Consider the following 25,204-nt stretch of genomic DNA (forward strand, 5'->3'; position numbering starts at 1 on the left):
GTAAGTTGCTGTAGTCAAATAAGGAGAGATATGATCGTCTGGTTAATGCAGAATAATGAGAATTCCAGTGTCTATAGATAACATTTTCTTACAAAATAAAGCATTTTGCATAGATTTCTAGCATCCTACCTGAGAAGAATCCCTCAGGTATATGTTCTTAACAGAGCCTTGACAAAAACCATCGCCCATTCCATCAGAGCCTATGCCTAAACAGACTAACGCCAATGATGTAAACGTCAGAGGGTGGGTGTTTTCATATGATATTTTTCTATGGAGATAGTTTTAAGTGTATTTTCTGCAGGGGGATATTTGCTTTGTTTGCTTCTTAAAAATATTTATTAGAAGTGTTTTTCTGTCTATATATCTTTATGTTTTCTTGAATTTGAAGTTGGGGAAAAGAGAATGTAGATGGGCCTAAGTGTTAGGCAACCAGTATTAAGACTGTAAGACAGACTGATGGACATTTTTTGGATACGTTTTTATAGAATAGCTACCTTTGCTATAGACTATTTTCAAAGCTATTTTTTAAAGTAAAAATGAGAGGGGATACCAAATGATTTTTCTTTCTCTTCAAATCCCAGAGGGAGGGCAGATTTTCTATTGAGAGAGTGAATGAAAAAAAATTTCAAACAGTTCTTTGAACCAACTATCGTATCTACATAAAGTCTACAAATCACACTTAACTGGCATAACTTGAAATGGTTATAGTTTGTGATATTACCATGTAAATTCTATACCTAAAAATTCCTCTATGAAAGGTTTTCAGTAAGGTATTTTCATATATATATATATATATCTTTAGAACAACCAATAGAATATCTAAATATATAACAAATATATATATGGAGTATATCAATTTCATAAAATACTGAAATGCTATTCCTCTTGTAATCTTATTTTCCATCAGATGTCTTTAGATTCTTGGCAATGTCTTTGGCTATGATATGAGAGACATCAATCTTCCCAGCTGATTATGTCCTTTTTTCCCCGGCTTTGCTTATGAGAAGCTTCTTAAAAGCATCTGTGGGTTGTGGCCAAAGTCAATTGTCTGAATTTGAGTCTAAGATGGAATGTGACACTTATATTGACACTTACATTGAATACCTCAATTTTTTTTTAATAAATTTATTTTATTTTTGGCTGTGTTGGGGTCATCGTTGCTGCATGTGGGCTTTCTCTAGTTGCGGTGAGCAGGGGCTACTCTTGGTTGCAGTGCGCGGGCTTCTCATTGCAGTGGCTTCTCTTGTTGTGGAGCATGGACTCTAGACGCAAGGGTTTCATTAGTTGTGGCACACGGGCTCAGTAATTGTGGCTCACAGGCTCTAGAGCGCAGGCTCAGTAGTTGTGGCGCACGGGCTTAGTTGCTCCGCGGCATGTGGGATCTTCCCAGACCAGGGCTCAAACCCGTGTCCCCTGCATTGGCAGGCAGATTCTTAAACACTGTGCCACCAGGGAAGCCCTGAATACCTCATTTAAAGCTGGCTCATTTAAAGTCTACTTTACCAACACATGTGTGTGTTTTAGTTTATGGATGTGTGAGTACATATGTGTGATTGCTCACTTACATCCACAGCCATTAACTCATATTTCTAAATTAGCATAAACCCAAAATTAGCATAAACCCAAAAGAGTTTATGCTCTTTGTAGAGCATAAACTCTACAAAGCAGAGAAACAAAGGACATTTTACAGTGGGTAGAACTGACAGAAACAGACCTAATGCACAGCACCATTTGACTTTGGTCATATATCAGACATAAAGGAAGACAGCCGCATCTACCAACAAAAAATTCTTCATATTTGGACGTATTCGTTTGGGCTACAAGGAGGTCATGTTTAATAGCCCAATTTGCTTCTCATAGTTCCCACCCTTTCTCTTATGGTTGGCTGAGAAATTCCACCGGTAACCTAAATGACCACTTAGGACACTAAATTGCTTCAATCTCAGCTAAAGTTACTCTCTGACAGTGATGTGGCACAAGTAAGAGGTAAAAGCTACCAGAAAACCCAAGGAGAACATTGTACAATATTTCATGAGAGTGAAGTAAAACTCACTTAGCTGAGCAAACCAGCCCGCAGAGGCGTTAACTAGGGAGACATCTAACATCGTTAGGATTCTTGCCAATGCCCTGACGTGGACTGGTGAGTGAATTTGACTCACTTGATATCTAAATTAGCAAGATCTGGGATGATTACAAAAACACTTCCCTGAAATAGTTTTATTTCATCTTTTTGCAAAGAATTTCAGGCCACGTTAAAAAAAAAAAAATCCTTCAGGTTCTGAAAACACCATGCCAGAAGAGTCTAGCAAGATAAAAATCCTATATAGCATTCTTTTTTCAAAGTCAATAATCAAATTGATGAGAGTAAATGCAGAAACCTCAAGCAGAGCGTCCTTAAACACTTCTCCAAGTGAGTCCATAGTCCTTACAGTGAGAAAATCAAAGTCAACTGTCTAGTTTTTAGAACTTGTTAGATTTCTCTAGACTAGAATAGCAGGAAAACAGTTCTCCACACTCTTGAGCTCAGTTTTTTGTTTTTTTTTTTTTTTTTTGCGTTATGCAGGCCTCTCACTGTTGTGGCCTCTCCCGTTGTGGAGCACAGGCTCCGGGTGCGCAGGCTCAGCGGCCATGGCTCATGGGCCCAGCCGCTCCGCGGCATGTGGGATCTTCCCAGACCGGGGCACGTACCCGTGTCCCCTGCATCGGCAGGCGGACTCTCAACCACTGCGCCACAAGGGAAGCCCTTGAGCTCAGTTTTTATTTTCTATTTCAAAATCAGAAAGAGGGATAAAAACTTGTAAAGCTTGTGTTTTTATTTTGTTTGGTGCTTCTTCTAACTTCAGGAAACATTAACCCTCGTGCTAGTTTTCAATGGGAAAAGGATATCTGGGACTAAGAACTGTATGGAAATTAATTCAACTTCTTCCCCCAGGAGAGAGATCATTCAGAAATAATAGCTTCTGCCCTGCCAATTTCCTAAGACGATAATCCCCTCCCCAGACCCAAGGCCAGTAGAGGCAGATGCTGGGCCTTGGGCACTTGGTACCCAGTGCTTTTCTGAAGCACCTGGTTTTTATTTGGCTCTTAGATTTGTTAGAAAAATTTGTTAGAAAAATTAATGAGCAAACAAGGGAATAAACAAAGAATTAATAATGCAAGATAATACTATACCTCAACAGCTGCCAGTCCAAACGCTAGTCCAATAACTATGGAAAGACTTCTTGAAAATAAGCATCTTATCAAAGAAAAGCATGACTGTTAAAAACATTAAAAAATTACCTTTAGTCAAATTTTGACCTTATTTTAGTACAGTACAAATTTTTATTTATTGGGCTAACTTTTTACATTGCTATCAAGGAACATACTCAACAGAAAGGAATTGGATTATTCCCGCCACTCCAAGCTCCTTCCCCGCTCCGAAAGGTTATAACTGTTGTGGTTTGTTCATACATTAGGAAGCATTTGAGGAACAAAGTTTTGCTTCAACCACCTAATTACTGAATCTAGGGCTATTTAGTTATAAATACTCATTTTATCCTAACTTCTGATTGTTCATTTTAGAGCTGTTATCACCTTGACTGCGTATTTTTTAGGTTTGTAACCTGCAGCAGAGAGTTCCCTCGTTGAGGTTTCAGCTAATTATAGTGTAGATTTTCATTTTTTTAATGATTTAAAAAAATTTTATTTATTTTTTGGCATGTTGGGTCTTCGTTGCTGTTCCTGGGCTTTCTCTAGTTGCAGCGAGCAGGGGCTACTGTTCGTTGTGGTGCCCAGGCTTCTCATTGCAATGGCTTCTCTTGTTGCAGAGCACAGACTCTAGGCACGTGGGCTTCAGTAGTTGTGGCACACGGGCTCAGTAGTTGTGGAACACAGGCTCAGTAGTTGTGGCTCACGGACTCTAGAGTGCAGGCTCAGTAGTTGTGGTGCACAGGCTTAGTTGCTCCGTGGCATGTGGCATCTTCCTGGACCAGGGATCGAACCCATGTTCCCTGCATTGGCAGGTGGATTCTTAACCACTGAGCCACCAGGGAAGTCCCTACCTTTTCATTTTTAAAACAAGGTTTTTTTCAAAAATCCCTTAATATGTGTCAGGGTTATTTTTACCTTAAAAAGGAAAAAAAATCATTATGTCCACTGTTATGCTCTTACTTTAGACAAAAAGAGAATTTAGAAATTTGTCTCTCTGCCACATTTTTAAACATTTATTCAAACCAGCATGAAATTTCAAGCTTAACATATTTTAGACCAGACCTAAAAATTTCAACAATTGTAAATTATATGAATAATTTTAAAAATGGAAAAATAATATACAATGTAATAGTGTTATTGTCTGTATTGCCAGAAAATATATCATCCCTATGATGGTCTTATATGTGCAAAGGGCTAACAAAATATTGCTATTTGTTAAATAAAATAAAAGTTCTCCATGAGGTTAAGACAGTCTCTTCCCCTTCATTCCTGAATGTAATGGGTTTCTCCATTCTCATCTGATCCAAAGTGGTAAACATTAGAGGAAATTATTACATCATCTAAGATTAACTATGAGATTAATGGTATCTACTGAGTCACATTCATTATATTTTAGGGGTTTTCTCCCCCTCCCCCTCTACATAACCAGGTTATCTTGGCAAAAGGGAGGGGAAAAGAGAAATGTGAATTATGGACATTCCAGATTTCTTATTTTTCCAGACTTCTTGCAAGTGACACAAGGCAGATGGAAGTCTTTCATGAATTTATGATCTTCCTTTTGGGAAACTGGTGCAGCTATAAGTCTATCTTCAGCTGAATTATGTGTGAATTTGGAGGGAATATCTATTATTTTTCAGGATAATGCTAGGGCATTTCAAAATCTATCCTGAGGAAACACATCTTTGAGTTGAATCTTTAACAGGACACAGATAGCAATCTACAATTTAATTTACTAATTTCCTCATTATCCTAAGTGGAAACTCCATTTGTTTACACCATAGTTATTTCCCCTCCTCCTTGTGGATACTGCGTCACTAAAATTACATACAGAGGAGGAGAGCAGGGAGGAATATAAAAATTAATAATGAAAACTTTTAGTGATATTACTTTGATGATGAAAAGACATGGTAGCTCTGTAATCTGGTAGATAACTTCTCCCCCATGTGTTACTTTAAATACTAGTAACAGCAATTTCCCTTCAGAACAGTCTCCTTTATTTTGATAAAATTAGTAAAAGGGATGTGATAGTCAACAGGTGAGACGTTTCCCCTGAGATACTTCCTATTTCCTAATATATAATTAACCTCAGTAGCCATTACTAAACCAATGCTAGATTGAAAATATTCTTTAGGGATTACAGAAATTAACTCACTGAACTATAATAGCTTTCATGTATCTCTCTCTCATCTAGCCTATAATCTCCTAGAGGGTCCACAAGCATGTCTGATTCCAGCAAGGGTCTGTCTGACACCTAGTAAGCAGTGAAGAATAACAGCAAATAAATGAAACATTAATATCAACTGTCATTTCTGTACACTTCCCTTCCAGGCAGAAGGAACAAATTATGTAAAGCCCTATGGTAAGAGACATATCATGTCCTGCAGGAAGCTGTATCTTGAACCCCAAAGACTGAGTTAAATGGGGTCCCATCATATCCTGTGCCTGGTCCTATCCAAGAAATACCAATAGTTCATTGGATTGAAGTTGCCTACTTATCTTTCTCTCTTCCCTATTAAAGCATTCACTCTGTAAGTGCAGACATTGCGCCCTATTTAGGAATGGATCTCCAGCAGTTGGTGAAAGGCCAGTACATAGGAAGTGGTCAATAAATATTTGATGAATTAAGGAATAATAAGAAATATAACATCCACATATTAACATTCGCAAGTGACATAAATATGTCATCTCTACAACACATGAAAGACAAACCTAAGTTTTTCTTTTCTTTTTTTTTTTTTTGGCTGCACCAAGTGGCAAGTGGGATCTTAGTTTCCAGACCAGGGATGTGCCCGCTGCAGTGGAAGCACAGAGTCGTAACCACTGGACCACCAGGGAAGTCCCCCAAGTTTTTCAATTGACTTTAAAGGCATGAGGCAACTTCTCAATTGGAGCAGTAATTAGGCAAATTGGTAGGTACACTTAACAACCAGAGCGGAAACCTCTAAAGCCCAAGTTATTTCTTTACACCCAATACAATTACTTGAGAAAGAGAAACTTTGATTGGAAAAAGAAAGCTTTACTTTGAAAATTAAAGTGAAAATATAGATTTCTAAGACCTATGTTAAAATAGAAAAATAGAGGAGGATAATGATTAAAGTCACCAAAGACAGGACAAAATAAACTTTTATCTGTTAGCTTGTACTTTGCCTCCCCTTGCAGTAGAATGTTTCTTTGATCTACTAAAGTTGAATTTAAATGATGCCAGACTCATAGAAGAAATAAAATACTTTCATTTTTATATCTACTTTTATCTTTAAATAAGGATTTTTTTTTAATTTGGGAAATTCCTGGGACTTTTATATCATGATTCCCATTGTAATTGCTGCAATTTAATATTTTGTGGAGACTTTCATTGTGGGAAAAAAAAACAACAGAAGCACTTACTGTGCCAAATTTGATTTGTTCTCACCTGTTTGTAAACAGTTTTTCCATCATACTTTGTACAAGAAGAATCTGATGCACTTGGACATTCACATGACTTGTAATAGTATTGAAAATTATTTCCCCAATCAGAAGCTCCATTGATCAAGCCACAACATTTTAACTGTTTGATGAAAAGTAGATATGAAGAACAGTCACGAGAGAAGACAAAAACATTGTCAATACATTGAATCACATTCTTCTGAAACCACTATTAAGATGTTTCTTATACTAGCATATCGTATAAGTCACCTCACTTAACTCCCTGAACGAAGAAACAAAAATGAAGGAATCTTCCATTTTGGCCTTCATGTTAATGAAGGAAAAAACAGAGTTTCAGATGAAAAAGTCTGAAGAACTTGGAGAGAATATAAAAAACTCACCTTCTAGTTTTTAATGAAAAAAGAGAGGGGCAGAATCAGATTTATGCTTCTTAGGTCTTAGAAAAGAAGCTTCCAGAGAGTTCATGAGAGAGTCAAGGTCTCTTTAAAGAACTTTTACTCAAAAAAGATGAGAGGTTTGAAAAGTGAAATTTCTATCTCATGACCTTTGATCACTTTTGGAGGAGAGGGGGAAAAGAATGAGAGGCATCTCAAAGGCCAAAGAAGATGCTTAGTGGACCTTCCATGAGACTGAATTTTACACGGACACCTGTAAAACAGCTAAGGGGTGAAAATGATGAATGAAACTCTTAGAATAATGTTGGGAAGGTTAAGGCTCAAAATAAACCAAAACATGGGGAAACACTAAGGAAAGTTGTGATCATGTTTGGGGAAGTAAAACAAGAAAGGGATAAGCCCAATGACTCAGAGTAATGGCACATAATATTATTAGATGAAAGAGAGAGGTCATTATCTCGTCTTGTCCTATTTGCTTTAATTAGAGAGAAAACTTCTCATGCAGAAAGGTAGAAAAAAATTGAAGAAAATAGAACCAAGACTGGGTGTTTTTCTAAGGCTCAAGTGCCTTGCAATGGTAGGCTATTGAAAGGACTTACACTTACTGGCTGGTGACCACGTTACCCATGTTACTTAAACCTCTCTGTGCCACAGTTTCTTCATCTGTAAAATACAGATAATAATAGTCGCTAATGATAGTATCTAATTCATAGAGTTGTTGGAAAGATAAAAATAGAATACCCATGTGAAGATATGAACTGTTTAGCTCAATGCCTGGCTTGTAGAAAGTACTCAACACGTGTTAACGGTCATCATTGTTGTTTTTGTTTTGTGTTTATTATTGTTGTTGTTTCCTTTGTGCTCTAACATGAACATGATCTGTTCAACATTGATATCAGTACTTTAGACAACATTATAGAAAGTGTCTTTTCAACTCTGTAGTTGATATAGAGCTGGGAGTGATGATTAATACATTGGAGAACAAAATGGAGTTCCAAAAATAGTTCAAACAATGGACTTAAACTAACAGGTTCAACTGTGGCAGATATAAAGTCTTGTGCTTTAGCTCAAAGATTTACTTGCACAAATGTATGACTCATTAGACATTCATGTGACAAAGAGCTGGAGATTTCTGATGGTCTCAAGGTCAATCAGTATTAGCAAAGAGAGTAATCTTGAAACAACTTCCTTTCTTGTTTCCATGGTAGACATAATTAATTGCTCACTCTTTCTGATTAAATAATCTTGAATGATATTGATACAGACACTCCAGATCAAAAAGAATATGTCCCACTATATACACTCACAGATCAATCCATTTTTGGAATACAGTATTCCTTAGGGAGGTATAGAGACACACTTACAAAAGACAGAGCAGGAGGAAGAAAGGCTAAACTTGGTGTAATATCTAGTCACCAGATCAGATGTGGGAGCAGCTGGGGAAGAGGTTGGTCAGGATGCATTGAAAGTGTGATAGCAGTTGGATGAACAAGGCATTGTTCAGTGAATGATACAACAATCTCTAGACAAGTAGTCATCACTAAGAATTCAAGAGAGGCACATTCCACTAGTACGTTAGCAGAGAATTTCTGTGGGAATTCCCTGAAAACCAAAAAGAAAGCCACTTAATATCTACAAATTGTCTATGTGTGATGGGGCCCCAGGTCACCTAGCCAGAGTCTGGGGTAGGTTTCTTTTTCCAAAGAGGCATTACTAAAAAAAAAGAAAAGAAAATCCTTGTGGATATACATTTAAAACAAACAAACAAACAAAAAAAGAATAGACAATAAAAGAGAACCATAGTCCTGGGAACCCAAGGAGCTTCAGGCACAGAATTTGTGTACAAGAGCAGAAGTAATTCAGAATTGTGCTACATCAAACAGAACATTTAAAACCCTATGGTTGGCACTAAGCCCTTGGATACCAGGGACAACGTGCAACAAGTGTGATGCAGGACCCAACCCAGAGACCCAGTGGTTACCTGTAGTACATTTTGCCCTAGATCAGCAAGCAGGGAAGATCAAGGATGCTTGGTCCCACCCAGTGGAGAAACTGAGTTGCCTAAATTCTTCCTGCTTTTAAACTTGGATTAATCTGGACTCTAAAGTGGGAATAATCCTGGAGGAGAGAGGATCAAGGAGTACAGCTCTGGGGGAGCTAGGAAAAACACAACACAGAGGAAGTTAAACAGAGACTAACTCATATCAGGTTTCAGCTCCTGGAAATGATGCTTCAAGCTGAATTTTTACAAGCTGGGGTCTATCCAAATAGGGACTGGGGAATGCTCTGGGAAAAAATGTCATCTGATAAATAGTTCAAGAAACAAGTTCAAAATCAAAGCTTTTAGAAGTCATATGAGAAGCCATTTTCAAAGAAACAATTGCAATATGTAGAAGTAGATTTTTTTTTCCTCTGAAATTCCAGAAGGAAGAACTAAGACTAAATGATATAAATTCTAGGGAGGAAGATTTTGTTTCAAATTAAGAAAGAACACATTAATCATCAGACTTAGATGTAAAGGGAATGGGATGGAATGGGCAAAAATGGGCAAACTTTCAGCTCTTCAATATTTAATTAGAGGGTGTATGAACATAAACATAAAATACTTCAATTAATGAGAAGTCAGGTTAAATGTCCTGTAAAATCTAGCTCCCCTCTAAGATTAGGAGGATTTCTATGACATATGTGAAATAAATGCTACACGTAGTTAATATGATGGAAATTCTGAGTAAAGAAGGTGTGGTTGGGAGGAGTTTCACAGAGCAATACTTTAGTCAAACCTCAAAGCACATGTAGTATTTGTAAAGAAAGAAAAGTAGTAAGTACATTCCAAGGATGAGGAATGATGCAGAGGCAGGAAGGCAGATTTGTTTAAGAGATCCTGAGAAGACAAACCTGGTTGGACTAGAGTGCTTTCTTCATGGAGTAGTATTTAGTAAAGTTAAAATTTTAGGTAGGATCCAGATAGTAGAATACCTTCAATACCTGCCCGAACTTTGACTTTACCCTGAAGACAGTGAAGTAGCCAAAGTAAATACATACATACATATATACTGGAAGGGCTACTGTACTGCTTAGAAAGAATTAGTGAGTCAGACAGATCTGTATTCAAATTCCAACCCCATCACTTGTTAGCTGTCAGACCTCTCGAAGTCGTAATCCCCTCATCTGTCTAATAAAGATAATGAGGATAACGATATTATCCATCTCATAGAGTTGTGAGAATTAAATGAGCTACTGAATGTAAATCTGGTACACACTAAGTAGCAATAAATGATAGCTATAATTAATTTTATGAGAGAAGGGTGGGCATGGAGGCAGAGAAGGAGAGAGAGAGAAACTCCAAGCATCCCAAACACACTATCCTTCTAAATGGTAAATATTAAAATCCTTATTGATCTGGCTCAATCGAGGCTTAATCTTTCATAAACATATCTTCTTAATCTCTGTCCTATGCTGCCTCAGAACTTCGTAAGAAGGTGGGGAAAAAAATCAGAAATATTCCTGGATTTTTCTTATGGCATAGTGACAGAATAATCAGTCAAAATCTGCAGAAGGGAGAGACATTTTTCAATCTTTAGAGAATACACCTGTTAAAAATTAAGTAAACAGAGAACTACGTCCAACTCTCCAGATAACTTACAAACTCTAATTACCTTTTCTTGAATTTCAGAAAAGGCTTTCTGGAATGGTTTTCCATTTGGTGCACTCAAAAGATGTACATTAGTCTGGAGAGTCTCTTTAAGAGCACGTTCAGTCTGAAAATTGAAAAGTATTGTTAAATTATTCATGCCAGAAGGTAGCATGTCAATTTTTCAGACTTTTCCAAGATTATTAAGTATCATACGTGTACACACCTTAGATTTGTTAGTAGCTCCTACGATACCTGCCACCACTTGCAGAAGTAGGACCAGAATCAACCCTATGAAAAACTGAAAGAAAAGAAAAGGAATATATATTACACCCAGTACATTCAGTAACATCTAGGGACATTTTGGCACCATGCTTCTTTCTGCAGTTGGGATCATATTACAGTTGGAGTATTAACCATGCTCTTCATTTACTCCATCCTTTGCCTCAAGAATCAAAATTGGGGTCATTACTACTCAGAAACATTCTCTCCAAAGACTGACTAAGGAAAATGGTTAAAACTAAAATCGACTGATAGGACTGTATGCATCGGTATGATGTTGAATGGAGGGAAGTTTGAAAACTTAGATGAAGTTATTTGAATATGATCTTTCTCGTCCTTCATCAAACACAAACTCAAACTTCAAGACAAACGTCAGAACTGAATACAAAACAACATCTCTACCACTATTAGAATCACCTGGGGTCTTGTTATAAATATAGAGTCCTGAAATCTGCCTCAGATCTACTGAATCCTACTTTTGGAGGATCCCACAAATTAGTTTTTTTGTTAAAACAAGTTCCTCAAGTAATTAAATTCCCCAAATTGGGGCTTCCCTGGTGGTGCAGTGGTTGAGAGTCTGTCTGCCGATGCAGGGGACACGGGTTCGTGCCCCGGTCCGGGAAGATCCCACATGCCCCGGAGCGGCTGGGCCCGTGAGCCGTGGCCGCTGAGCCTGCGCGTCCGGAGCCTGTGCTCCGCAACGGGAGAGGCCACAACAGTGAGAGGCCCATGTACTGCAAAAAAAAAAAAAAAAAAAAAAAATTCCCCAAATTGCAAATGAAGCCTTATTAATCAAAAAGCAACCACCAGGGATGCTATTAGAGTCCCATTAAAACTCTATCTTTACCTTCCCTCATAATCAACCATCAGTTAAAAATTATTTGTTCAGGGACTAACACAATACTACTTTTATCAGAGAAACAAGTTTAGATGAGCTCTGATAAACTCATGTCAGATTTCTATCTAGTAAATACTTGATGAATTTTTCTAATATTTTTTTCTATACCCATTTATGATTTTCTACTGTATATGTGTTAAAAGTGAATATCTGTGGGTTATCCCAACCCAATCTATCCTTGAAGCTTTCTAAGGGACAAATTTGATTATCTCACACCCTTACAATTTTCTTAGCATGGACTACGATTTGACTGTAGCCCACACCCAGACCCGTCTTCCATTATTTACTGAAAGTAGCCCTTGCACTCTCTAGCCATACCCAAGGCTTTGCAGTTCCCCAAACATGCTAGCATTGTACTGCCAGGTCCTCTCCCTGGAAAGCTCTTCACACACTCACCCGTACAAACACCTTATTCACTTTTGCTTCTGGCTTGAAAGTTCCCTTCTCTATCCTTGCCCTTCTCTTCTTGGGCCACCTTCACTGTTGCTAATTGTTTACTTGTCAGTCTTCCCTAATGGGTTCTAATTGTTTTCATATCTATGTATCTTTTAGCACAGTATCTGGCACATAGCAGGTACTTAGTAATTGAATGAATGACTGAATGAATAACTAAAATTTGTCTTCTCTCACAGTATCCTCTAATCTAAGATAAATATATTAGCTTCCACAACCAAACCCTCTAAACAAAAGTGAGAGAGTTTCATCAATCTTGGCAAGTCCTTTTGACAGACAATGGGGATGGGAGATAATCCTTAAAGTCTGAAGGTTGGGTATTGGGATTTGTTGGGAAAACTCACCAAAACAAGCACGAACTGGTTTTCTTTCATGGCACCAAAGCATCCCAGGAAACCCAGAATCATGATGGTAACACCCACAACAATCAAGATATTCACAGCAATATAGGGGTTAATGGTAGCAGCCCCAGGACTGAGAATCTGAAAATGAAAAAGATCAATGACAGAAAATCCCTTTTCTTGATGTTTTTTATTCAACAAATATCCACTGGGTAACTACTGTTGTGCCAGGCCCTGTTTTAGGACCTTGAGATACCTCAAGGATGTAAACAAGCAAAAATTCCTGCCTTCAAGGCACTTACATTCTATTCTATTGAGGTATTACTTGTCCAGATAATGTTTCCAATTTTATATTTTTTGAAGATGATATATTGGACGTTGGATGGAAGAAATGAAATAGGCTTTTAAAACATCAGTTATTCTAAAAAGCTTAGAAGGACCGGTAGTTTCACCCATGATGTGATCTTTGATTTGCATATTTTGTGTTTTATACCTGACAGTAGCATCATAAAGCATGTTTTTATGGCAGTTTAATTATTTAAATTATAAAGCCTAAGTTCCTCAAACAGATAGACTCAACAATATGAGTGAATCTCAAAAACATTTCATTGAGCTAAATAAACCATATTCAAAAGAGTGATTGCTGTATGAGTCCATTCATATGGCATTCAAGAATAGGTAAATCTAGGCAAAAATAAACAAATTGGTCCTAATCAAACTTACAAGCTTTTGCATAACAAAGGAAACCATAAACAAAATGAAAAGACAACCTATGGAATGGAAGAAAATATTGCAGGCAATGTGGCTCACAAGGGATAAATTTCCAAAATATACAAACAGCTCATGCAACTCAACAACAAAAAAAACAAACAACCCAATCAAAAAATGGGCAGAAGAGCTAAATAGACATTTCTTCAAAGAAGACATACAGATGCCTAACAGGCACACGAAAGGATGTTCAACATTGCTAATTATTAGAGAAATGTGAATCAAAACTACAATGAGGTACCATCTCACACAAGTCAGAATGGTCATCATGAGAAAGTTTACAAAAAAACAAATGCCAGAGAGAGTATGGAGAAAAGGGAACCCTCCTACACTGTTGGTGGGAATGTAATTTGGTGCAGTTACTATGGTAAACAGTATGGAGGTTCCTCAAAAAACTAAAAATAGAGTTGTCATATGATCCAGCAATCCCACTCCTGGGCATATATCCGGACAAAACTACAATTCAAAAAGATATATGCACCCCTACGGTCATAGCAGCACTATTTACAATAGCCAAAACATGGAAACAACCTAAATGTCCATAGAGAGATGAATGGATAAAGACGATGTAGTGTGTGTGTGTGTGTGTGTGTCTATATATATATATAATGGAATATTACTCAGCCATCAAAAAGAATGAAATAATGCTATGTGCAGCAACATGCATGGACCTAGAGATTATCATATTAAGTGAAGTAAGTCAGAAAGAGAAAGACAAATACCATATGACATAACATATGTGGAATCTAAAATATGACACAAATGAACTTTTATGAAACAGAAACAGACTCATAGAGAACAGACTTGTGGTTGCCAAGGGGGAGGGGGGTGGAGAAGGGAAGGACCGGGAATGTGGTATTAGCAGATGTAAACTATTATCTATAGAATGGATAAACCACTAGGTCCTACTGTATAGCACAGGGAACTATATTCAATATTCTGTGATAAACCAGAATGGAAAAGAATATGAAAAAGAATATATATGCATGACTGAGTCACTTTGCTGTACAGCAGAAATTAACACAACATTGTAAATCAACTATATTTCAATTTTAAAAAGTATCCATTTGGGGAATAAATAAAAAAGAATAGGTAAATCTAAGCTATGATGATAGAAATCAGAGCAGTGCGGCCTTTGAGCAGAGTATAAAGGAAAGAAGGAACTGACTGCAACGGGACATGAAGGAACTTTTATGAGTTAATACAGATGCTTTGCATTTTGATTGTAATAGTGATTACATAGGTCTATACATTTGCCAAAACAAACAAAAATTTAAACTAAGAAAATAAGATAAGTCTAGTTTCTAATATTCCATATCAAGTCTATCTCCTTGTTCCCAGGAAGTATAGTCTATAGAGTCTTCCAGAGACTCTTTATTTTGACTGACTATTTAGTAATGGGATATTGTGGAAAATATCCTAGGGCCCATTACGATGGGTTGGGCTACCCATTCTGCATAATTTGGTTCTTTTCTGCCCCACATGTATACTCTTCATCACTTTCATAACACCTAGCCTCAATCTATCTCTTTCTCTACAGATATGTCCAGAAGTAAATCACAATTAAAAAGTGAAACCTTGTTCCTCTGTTATATTCGAGTGCTATGTGTAGCCCATCTACCTCTTATGACCTCTATCTACTGGGCTATTTCTAGGTAGAACACTAGGTCTTACACTAGCTCAGAGACTGCCTCTTGGAATCTGCTGCACAGCATGTAGACTAGCTCCTTTAACAGGAAATACCAAAATAAAAAACAAAACAAGCAAACACACACATACTACTATTCATGATCTTTACATTTTTAAAGACTTTTTAAATCAACTCATAGCCTAGACAAAACCTTTATTTGATAATCAGGAGGAAGGAATATGCTAAAGTTGTAAGAGCACTAAAAACTAAAATCTATATTCCAGTCAGAGTCTTTATAAATAACTAAGTTTCTAACCATAGAACAGTCAACTAACTCTACTGGGCTCCAGTTTCTCACTTATAAAGGTATCAGCCTCTGTGATACCTAAGGCTTCCTTTGTCTCTAAGAGTCTATGCTTACAGATGATGTTTCGATTTACATATTTAGAAAGCTGGGTTATGTCCTAAAGATTTTCTTTTTGTCTCTTTTTCAGGTTTTCTGGTTGTTTTTTTTTTGTTGTTGTTGTTGGTTTGCTTGTTAAGATTGGAGCTAAGAAATCAGTTTCGTTAATAAACAGGCATGGTAACTGAGTCAAAATAGGTAATGACAAAAAAAAAACCCAAAAAGCAGCATTAGAAACCCCATTCTTCTACTCACCATCAAAGACTGCTTCACTCGCACATTATGGCCAATGCAGGAAAACCCTAAGTTATCTAAGACAGTTTAAGCCTCAATGGCTGAGTTATGAAGACTTGGTTAGTCAGTCCAGATATAGAAACAGTAGGTCAAATACCTACCAGTGAGACCTGGATAGTGCGGCCAGCACTTATTTGGCAGGTAATGAGGCACTTCTCTGAGACTGATCTGGGCAGAGTGACCCACTGCCAGAGTGGCCAGAAAGCCATGTGTTGGCTACCTGAGGATCACTGCTTCAAGTCCAGCCCAACAAGTGGCTATTCTTATTCAGAAAAGAAATAGAAATCTGAGTTCAGGTATTTGTTCCAGGGGAGAGACAGCAGAGTTTTAAAAGCTGTCTTGGATGAACACTGTCTCTGTGTGTCTTACAACAAGGGGAGAATTTCTACAGGAAGGGACATGGCTGAACTTTGAAGAGAGGGCTGAGGGTCTTCTTTGGATTATAAAGGATCTCCTGGGACAAGGATGGTTGTGCATACGTTTTGCCTCCTGCAGGGCTGAGTTCATCCTGATGGAGAACAAGGCATCCCTAAGAGACACTTTAGCACCAAAAGCTTTGCTAAAAGATGTTCATAAAAACATCCTGACATCCTTGTTTTCTGTGTTTGCACTCAGGTTTCTCCTTCTAAAACTTCTTCCTCTGTTTTTCCACTAGTAAAATTCAGTTTTCTGCACAGTCTTGATTCTTTGTCACTGACTTTGAATAAAAATAAATCAAGCCAATTTCACGTAAGTCAAGCTGGTTAAAATCGTCCTGGAAGATATTGACTTTTGTTTAGGGTTAGAGGCTGACAGAGCACAAGAGTCAAAATGTAACTAAAGATGCTGCCTAGCTCTATTAAATCATTCTTATCCCCAGATTCATAGTAACACCCTCTCAAGGACAACAGTTCTTTAATACATTCAATGTGTGTGATTTCTTAGACTAAATACCAAGTTTGTTTACCAGAAGCACTGGGGGGAAATAAAATGTTCCCATATCAAACAGAAATAAAATAAAATTTAAAAATAAAATACAGGCTGCACACACATCTCAAAAAGGCCAAAGCACCATCTAAATCAATAGCTTTTAATCTCTGTGCTTAATTATGAGTCCCAACGTCAAACATCAGCTTCTAAATGATTCTAAGAATCTTCAAATACTCTTCTAGGACTCAAATCCCAGAGTCCAAGGGCATCAAGAAGTCACAGATATATTTATATCACTATAAAACAACAAATGAAATCCTGATGGACTAGAATGTTACCAACTATTGCCACACCTATCCCCCATTCAACTTCTTCACCATGGTAAGGCACAGAATGAAGAGGCAGCGAATTGCCACTGTGACTCTCTGGGTTCTCTAATGGTAGAAAGCAAATTTTAAGGAAAAAGAAAAGGAAAGGAAAGAGAGAAGAGAAAATAAAAGAAAGGGAAAGGGAAAAAGGAAAGGAAAGGGAAAAGAAAGAAAGAGACGGGAGAGAAGGAAGGGAAAAAAGGCAGGAAGGAAGGAAAGAAAGAAGGAAAAGAAGGAGAGAAACGGTGAGAGAGCAAGAAAAAAAAGTCCAAAAAAACCAATCCTTTTAAAAAGGGAATCAGAACAGATGTCAATTTGCTTTTGCTTTTAATATTTCTTTCAACTAGGCTATGCCCAATGGCATGTAACTGCACCGTGGTATAAGTTTTAATAGAAAATGCATTACCTTAATTTCTGTTTTAATAATATCTTAATAATTATTAAATAGGAATCAACATTCCTCTTAGAGAGGGAAACTTTATTTAGGCAAATACTTCGAAAGGGCCCTAGGAGTACATGTGAGCCTGAATAGTGGCAAGAGCCCAGATAACAAAGAACAAGGTAACTGCCCTGCGTGAGATAAGAATCGTAACTTGCGGGGCGGAACACCCCTGGGAAGAAGCGAGCTGGGAGAATGGAAGCAGGGGAGCCAGGAAATGGTGCCAGGCACTGTGTTAAGTGAAACTGACAGACCAACCCTCCCACATGCTCACCCTGCTCCCACCCACCACACACACAATCTTTCCACACTTGTGACACTGTGGTACAGAACAGAGACAGTGTGTGTGGAATCCAAAGACCAGAGCTAGAATTAATTGTAGGAACTAAACTTCCTCCAGACCCACAGAAATCTTGGTAAGACCTTTGCCACCCATGGAACGGTGTGTGGTGGGGCACAGGGGATCATGCTAATCTTATCTTGATGTCAGGAGGCTGGACATTGCCGGTCAACTCCTGAGTTACACCGGTGACCAGCCTCTTGCTGTTACAAGGGGTTACCCTCAATACCAAGTGCCCCAAGTAATTACCAACTATCTTTGTACTTTGCTGCCTTTAAAACACAGATTCAAATTCTTCTTCTCCAAGAGAACCTGTCACCTTCTTTTCTTTTGGATCACTACCCCACCTTGGGAATCAGCCAAATTATTGTCAATACCTTGTACAAAAATTGCTCTTGGTGGGGAGGCAAGGTGGTCTATATCCTCTAGATAACTTCAGGCTGCACTTCAGCAAATAACGAAGGAGGCTAATTTCTGCTTTGGCCCCTTCCCGCCTCCTCTTTCATTCCCATCTTCCTATTAGGGGAATAACATCTTCTCCATTCTCTAGAAGGATTGATCAATGCCTAGCACAGTGCCAGGCACATAGTGGGTAATTTTGATTAATTAAATTTAATTAAATTATAAAATCACAGATCAGCACAAATGATTACATGAGGCAGTTAAGGAAATGCTATAGAAATATTTTTTTATTATTATTATTACTGTCATTACTTTCATCATTATAAGAGAAATAAACTACTTTGGCAGCGGAGAAACTTGTATTTATTTACCTCTGGACCATCTTTGCCTGCTCGTAGCCAAATTGCTACTGCCAGGATTGAGGCACCGCATAGCTGCAGAAAAAAGAAAAAATGTTAGAGTACGCCCAAGATAAACTACAACTCTAATTCCACACACCTCTAGCCATCTGGTAACAATGGTTTATCATTAATTCTACCATTACAACCTAAAAGACATAAATGAGGCATATTTATGTGTAGATAATTGCTAAAATGTTCTGTTGTAATTGGAAAGTTTGATAAGAATAATCTGTTTTCCATCCACTACAGGGGAGGGGAAAGATGGTTTTCCATGTTTCAACTCTTAACTGCGTTTCTGCTAGATTTTAACATACAAAAGATAAGTAATAACAGTTTAAAGACAAAATATCCTTATTGGGCCTCTGGGTTTGTCTTTGAGAAGCTGTCTTAGACCATAAAGGAAGGGAATAACTGATTAATCACCAAACGTTCCTTCAAGATTCAAGAAGTCGGGGTGTAGAGGGAACAGCAGAACATTTGACAACATTTGCTGTTAAGCAACAAGGGTTTATGACACTTTTTGTACCCAAATAAGCTCTTTTAAAAATAAGCTCTTTTAGGTAGTAAAGCTTACCTAGAGAAGAGGAACAATGAGGAACAGTATTTAAAGTCTTAAATTCCTTTAATGACTTTACCAGATTATTTAATTTGGACCAAGACCAACACATAAAATGTGAAACACATTTTACTTTAATGTAAGAAAAAAACCTTGTCTTTCAGCTTTGTTTTTGTTTTGTTTTGTTTTTTAAGGTATAGATGTTGTGGCCTCAAAAAATAAAAAAATCAAAGATCTATTATTAGATAGAGATGTTGAGAACAAGCTTGGTAACATACCAGACACAGCAGTAGACTTTGGAGGAGTTTCTAGACTATTCTGGCCTTAGGGTTCTCTGACAGAGAAATGCCTGAGTCCTCCAAACCCCATGACTTTGTAGTATCATTGTTTTCATGTATGGTTGGGCCATATGCCCAAAACCCCCAAACAGCAGTTTCACTTAACGGCTTCTCATTACGTTTGCTTTGGGAGTAGAGTCGGGGCTTTTGTGAAAGGAATACGGAGTGCAAACAGCAGCTGAACCTATGCTCCCTAAAAGATCTCAAAATTCATCTAGGTTCAAGCCCTTTATTTCAGATTAAAGAAACTGGAATCCCAAATGATAACAACGGTCACATGGTGAAAATCCAGCAGCACTCCTAATCTAGCCCCACCCTTACTACATGCTTCAACTCCTGCAAAACAACAAATGCAATGGAAAACCAAAGCTTTTTACCAAAGAGCTCTTTGCCAAATCACCAAATCACCTATACAACTTAATTATCTTATAGGTGTGCACACGCACACACTATAAACTGCAAATCTTTGAATAAACAGCTTTAGAGCCTGAAAACTCTCCTTATTTCTTTTCCTCTTTTCCACTAAATCCTAATTTCATTTGCAGATGGAGATAAATGCTCATTTTAGTGGTTCTTTGTTAATAAATAAACCTGCAAGAATTTATATCAAATGATAATGAGACCCTCTGTGATTTTCAGTAATTTTATAACAGTTGGATTTTTTGTTTTTCCATTTGTTCACTGATATTTTTCTTTCTCTTTTTTTCTCCTTTCATATTTACATTGTTTGTCTTAATAGTCACTCTGGCTTTCAGGTTTAAAAGAAAATAACATTATCTGAATAGCTATTATGATTATCATCTTAATCTGATGTTTTTATAAAACTATCGATGAGAATATTTTAAGAAATGTATCATAATTTGCTAATTAAATTAATTAAAAGTAATTGGTTTTCTATCAAGAACAATCAGTGTAGAGCCATGATTGATACTTACCTGTTTTATCCCAATTGTTATAAGATTGATCATCATAATTGTTCTTTGAGTCCTTTCTCCAGTTTGGCTTTAAGGGTTTGCCCCTGATCTTTTTATAATGTTTTAAATAATTTGGAGTATGAATTAAGAAATAAGCATCTAGGTATGTCCTTCTTTCTGTTGATAAGGTTGTAAAAGGAAATTAGCTGATGTGTTAGGCCCCCAGGTTAGCCATCAGTGGACACTGCAGAACTTACTAGGCCTGCTCCCCACTACCCCTTTCTGGTTTCTCTTTGAAGAAAGTCACTGTTGTTGCCATTCAGCTCTCATGGGACATCCTTCTTTTTATGAAATTAGGATGCAGTTGGTCTGAGCCAGCATTCTAAGAAATTACGTAATTGATGTTTGCTTATGAATATGCTATGGACTGAATTATGTGCCCCTAAATTCCTATGTTGAAACCCTAATCCCCAATGTGGCTGTATTTTGAGATAAGTACCCAAAGTGGAGGCCAGACTCAGGGTGAGCATCTCCCTCCAGCCCCACAGATTCCTTGCCCCACGAGGCCAGAGGAGGATAAGAGTAGGACTAAAATACTATCACACCAGATTCCAATATTTTTAAATTAAAAATCAATACGATTGTTGGAATTGGGAAAACAGCATTAATTGAATTATTATTGTGTGTCAGTCCTTGGTCACAGGCTTTCATAAAGTATCTTAGTTAATCTTCACCATTGGCCCTGCTGCGTAAAATTGCCATCCTCGTTTAACAAGTGCAGAGACTGAGGCAAAGAAAAATCAAGGAACATGTTCCAGGCCACAGAGAAATGTCGATTCAGGATTTGAATCTCAGGCTGCCTGTTTCTTCAAAATCAACTTCCCAACATTCTTCTAATTTATGATAGAAGAATTTCTGTCTTATCATAATTCTTGCCATTTTATTTCTTCCTCTGTTTCAAAATCCAAATTGGAATTTATTCATCACTGCAGAGTGGTTTCATACTCCTGACTCATAAAAAAGCCTGTACAATGATGGCTGAAATGTCTGTTTCTTAAACATTTATTTAGCATTATTCTGAGTTCTTTATATGTATTAAACCATCTAAACTTCACAACAACCCATGAAGTAGATATTACTACTATCCCAATTTTACAGATAAGGAACTATAAAGCACAGAGAGGTTAACCAATTTCCCCAGGGCCACACAGCTGGTGGTGAAGGAGGTGAGGTTCAGCTCTTAGCCTCTGGGTTCCAGTGTCTTTGTCACTGTTTAAGTTCCAAGCTGACTGCATAGTGGCAGGCAACCACTGTATTTACAAAATTCACACATTTCATCCACAGTCAAGTCTATCTTGGGGGATTTCATCAATCAGAATGAAATATAATTGCACCTTATTTTTCAGTTATCCCGTCGCATAGTTATGTCTGCTCTGCTTCAACTCTCTTCATTGCGCTCGGCACAACCAATCTAGCGTCCCAGATACCATATAAAATACAACGATGACATTGAAATGCTGGTTCTTGAACTCTCTCAATTCCTGACTTCCTTCTGCTCTCTTCAAAACTCTTCATGGTTGGCTTCCTTCAGTTGCTAACACCTTTGGCTTTACAGCTTGTCTCCTTCTCACCTTCCCCCATTTGGGTTTGGTAATGTTACGTCACTCTGCTTTCCTTCATAAAGAGCCAGCCTTTCCACAGCTCTCTGCCTCTGGCAATGGTTCCACTGAATCTGTGGGCTAAAGGCCCTGTTTTCCATGCTTACCCAGACCCCTAAGACGCTCCAAGCATCCACAACACTCCCATGCCTGACTTATCTAAGAGGAGCATAAGAAAATGTGGGCAGTTTATCTGTTTTGACACAAGACTCAGAGAAATAGGTTTTGCACCTATGATTTACCTATTGTCTACCGCACCTCTAATTCACTCTAATTTGCATCAAACTCTAGCATAGGAATGATTTTTACTTTCTCACGTTTTTCTTCAATTACTAATTCTAACAAATAGAAATCACTGCGTATTTATGTGGCATATCTCAAGTTCTCTCACAAAAGAAACTGGTATGTTTAGCTTAAATGACCGTATGCATACTTTAGAGATATTCCAACATCTGGCCCTACTTTGCAAAGGCTTAGTTTCTCTAAAGTTACACCAGAAAGAATTCATTTGAAAACATAAGGCCATGGATGTCTACAAGAAAACCACATCAGTGGGACCGTAAAATATTTGCTTAAGTAAACATTAGAAATGTGACAAATTGCTAATTTCCTATGAAGGATTATAAAATTCCAGCTGAGAACTCTGGGCTGGGAGTAGAGGGGAGAGTAGAAATAGGAATGGTTCCCTAACCTCACAGACTCCTGCTCTAACTTTTGAATGAAAATATGGATGTCACCTGTTGGCTGAGAAGTTATCATTGGTCTTTACAACTGTTGCTCTTACTCAAGATGTCTCATATAAAGATTATAGGTCCCTTCCCATCACTATGCTGATGGGAAGAACAAGGCCTTTTAAGGGAAGTCAGAAATATCGAACTGAAATCCGTGGCATCAGAAAGACTTCATTATCAGAAAAACAGAGATAACGGTAACCATAAAATAATCAGAGCTCTCCAGGAAAGCAGTAACAATGACTGGGTACAGTATTGTACAGATGTCTACAACTCACCTTGTACTCTTATATCAAATTTATAATCCTGAGCCTATAACATACCCCTTTCCTAGACTGTCTTTTTCATTTCAGTTTAAAATTCAGATCTGTTTCAAATTCCTATTAGCTACTGAATAGCTATTCATTAGCTATTTAATGAAATACTGACCTCTGATGTATTTAAAACAGCCATCAACACTTTGTATGCTGTTTTTATACAACATGGATATATTTTGACTATTTCATAATTTGAGGATTGCGACTAGTTTGAAGACATTGAGAGGTTATTAAAGTAGAAGCCATGCATTTATTAGCATATTTATATTTTGGTTTGTTTAAATGGCCCATATATATTCTGCATCATAAAGAGACAATGGTTGCAGCTTTTTAGAAACAGATATCAAGACTTCTTGGAGAAATGCTGATTCCAGGTCTGGGGCAGGAAATAGGGAAGTGAGCCTGGAACATCTTATCATCCCAAATAGTGAAGAAGTTATCAAAGTTATTAGGGTCACATCAAAAGGACTCAGGAGCCAACTTGAAGACTCTCCCACTGGCCAAAAATGGAATAAATTGCACATCAACGAGGATAAGAACTGTGATGGTATTTAAATCTATTATTTCATAAGGATATTTAAAGAAATACTTGCTTATCACCGTTGTATGATACCAGAAAATAAACTCATCATTTTGAAATCTGTTGAGTAAAGAGTAAGAAACAGGGCTTCCCTGGTGGCGCAGTGGTTGAGAGTCCGCCTGCTGATGCAGGGGACACGGGGTCGTGCCCCGGTCCGGGAAGATCTCACATGCCGTGGAGCGGCTGGGCCCATGAGCCATGGCCGCTGAGCCTGCGCATCCGGAGCCTGTGCTCCACAACGGGAGAGGCCACAACAGTGAGAGGCCTGAGTACCAGGAAAAAAAAAAAAAAAAGAGTAAGAAACATTTATGCTGCCTTTCTTAAAAAATAAAAACTGGGCACTAATGGTAACCAATTAGTAAATGCTAAATCTCTCCTTATTGAAAGTATTCCAGCTAGTAAAGGAAGAAAATGATAGAAATAGTATGTCACCAGTTTGAAACTCAGTGAACTGATGGGTTGAGGTTCTTAAGCATCAATAGCTACTAACATCACAAAAAGTGAGATGGTCAGACAGTATACACCTCTTGATGAAAGAACAAAATATCACTTATAAGCTAGTTGTGCCCCATCCCCCGAAATAATATCCTGAATCTTATCAAACTGCCAAGTGCAACTACTAAGTTAGAGATAACACAGAAGACAAGGGAACATGTTAAACTATACCATGGGTATGCAAATAGCAAAATCCAGATCACAGAAAATGCAATAGGACAAACCAAACACACAAGTACATAAAACGTCCAGGGTGGGGGAAAGATGAAGATGGATGGAGAACCTAAAGATGCAAGTTGACATAAAAGATATATCAACCAATCAATCACAGTCGTGGACCTTGTTTGTATTCGGATTCAAAGAGGAACATTTGTGAGGCAATTGGAAATTTGAACCCTGGATAGACACTTGATAATCAGTTTTAAAATTCTTATTAAGTTTTTAGTGTGATGACATCGTGGATACATTTTTTCAAAAAAAGAATTATTTGTCTTTTAGAAATATACACTAAAGTATTTACAGATGAAATAGTATATCCAGGATTTGCTTCAAAATAACATGGAGTGGGGAAAGTGGATGAGAATATGGACCGGGAAAGATTGGCCACGGTTTCATGGCTTTGGGGGCTGGATGACGGGGTTGATTATCCTTTTCTATTTTGTGAATGTTTGAGGTTCTCCACAATAAAAAGTTAAAAGCAAAACCAACCAAAGTACATAGGAATTTCTTTGTTTATATTCTAATCTCAATGTTTAACCAATTTTAAATATTTCAAGGGAAGAAATTTATCAGAACAAACTTTTAAACTCTGGCATATATTCATGAGCTTCATTTAGTATTTGCAAAAGCAGCCCATTTTTCTAAGGAAAAGAGGAAGTACGAAGAACAAACCTTTCTTATTTTATTCATTTATAGTCTCACTTACTTACTTACTTTACCAATATATATCACTTGTACTCATTAGGGCTACTGACATTGAATGGAAAGTCATTCTAGACAATAAGACTATATTCATCTATTTAAGTTTAGCTAGGTACATCATTATTTTA

General features: G+C 37.5%; 1 protein-coding gene across 1 annotated transcript in view; it reads right to left on the reverse strand.

Moving 5' to 3' along the window:
- The window catches only part of TSPAN8 (tetraspanin 8), a 32,639-nt gene extending 10,506 nt beyond the window's left edge, over positions 1–22,133 (reverse strand). The window contains exons 1-7 of the mRNA XM_004281914.3: positions 22,035–22,133; positions 18,537–18,599; positions 12,616–12,753; positions 10,865–10,939; positions 10,664–10,765; positions 6,599–6,733; positions 3,172–3,255 (exon numbers count right to left, since the gene is read on the reverse strand). Coding sequence (XP_004281962.1) covers positions 3,172–3,255; positions 6,599–6,733; positions 10,664–10,765; positions 10,865–10,939; positions 12,616–12,753; positions 18,537–18,599; positions 22,035–22,133 — 696 coding nt within the window. The remainder of the gene's footprint in view (positions 1–3,171; positions 3,256–6,598; positions 6,734–10,663; positions 10,766–10,864; positions 10,940–12,615; positions 12,754–18,536; positions 18,600–22,034) is intronic.
- Between the last annotated feature and the right edge of the window lie 3,071 nt (positions 22,134–25,204).

The sequence above is a fragment of the Orcinus orca genome, chromosome 11, assembly GCF_937001465.1.
Source record: "Orcinus orca chromosome 11, mOrcOrc1.1, whole genome shotgun sequence".
NCBI lineage: Eukaryota > Metazoa > Chordata > Mammalia > Artiodactyla > Delphinidae > Orcinus > Orcinus orca.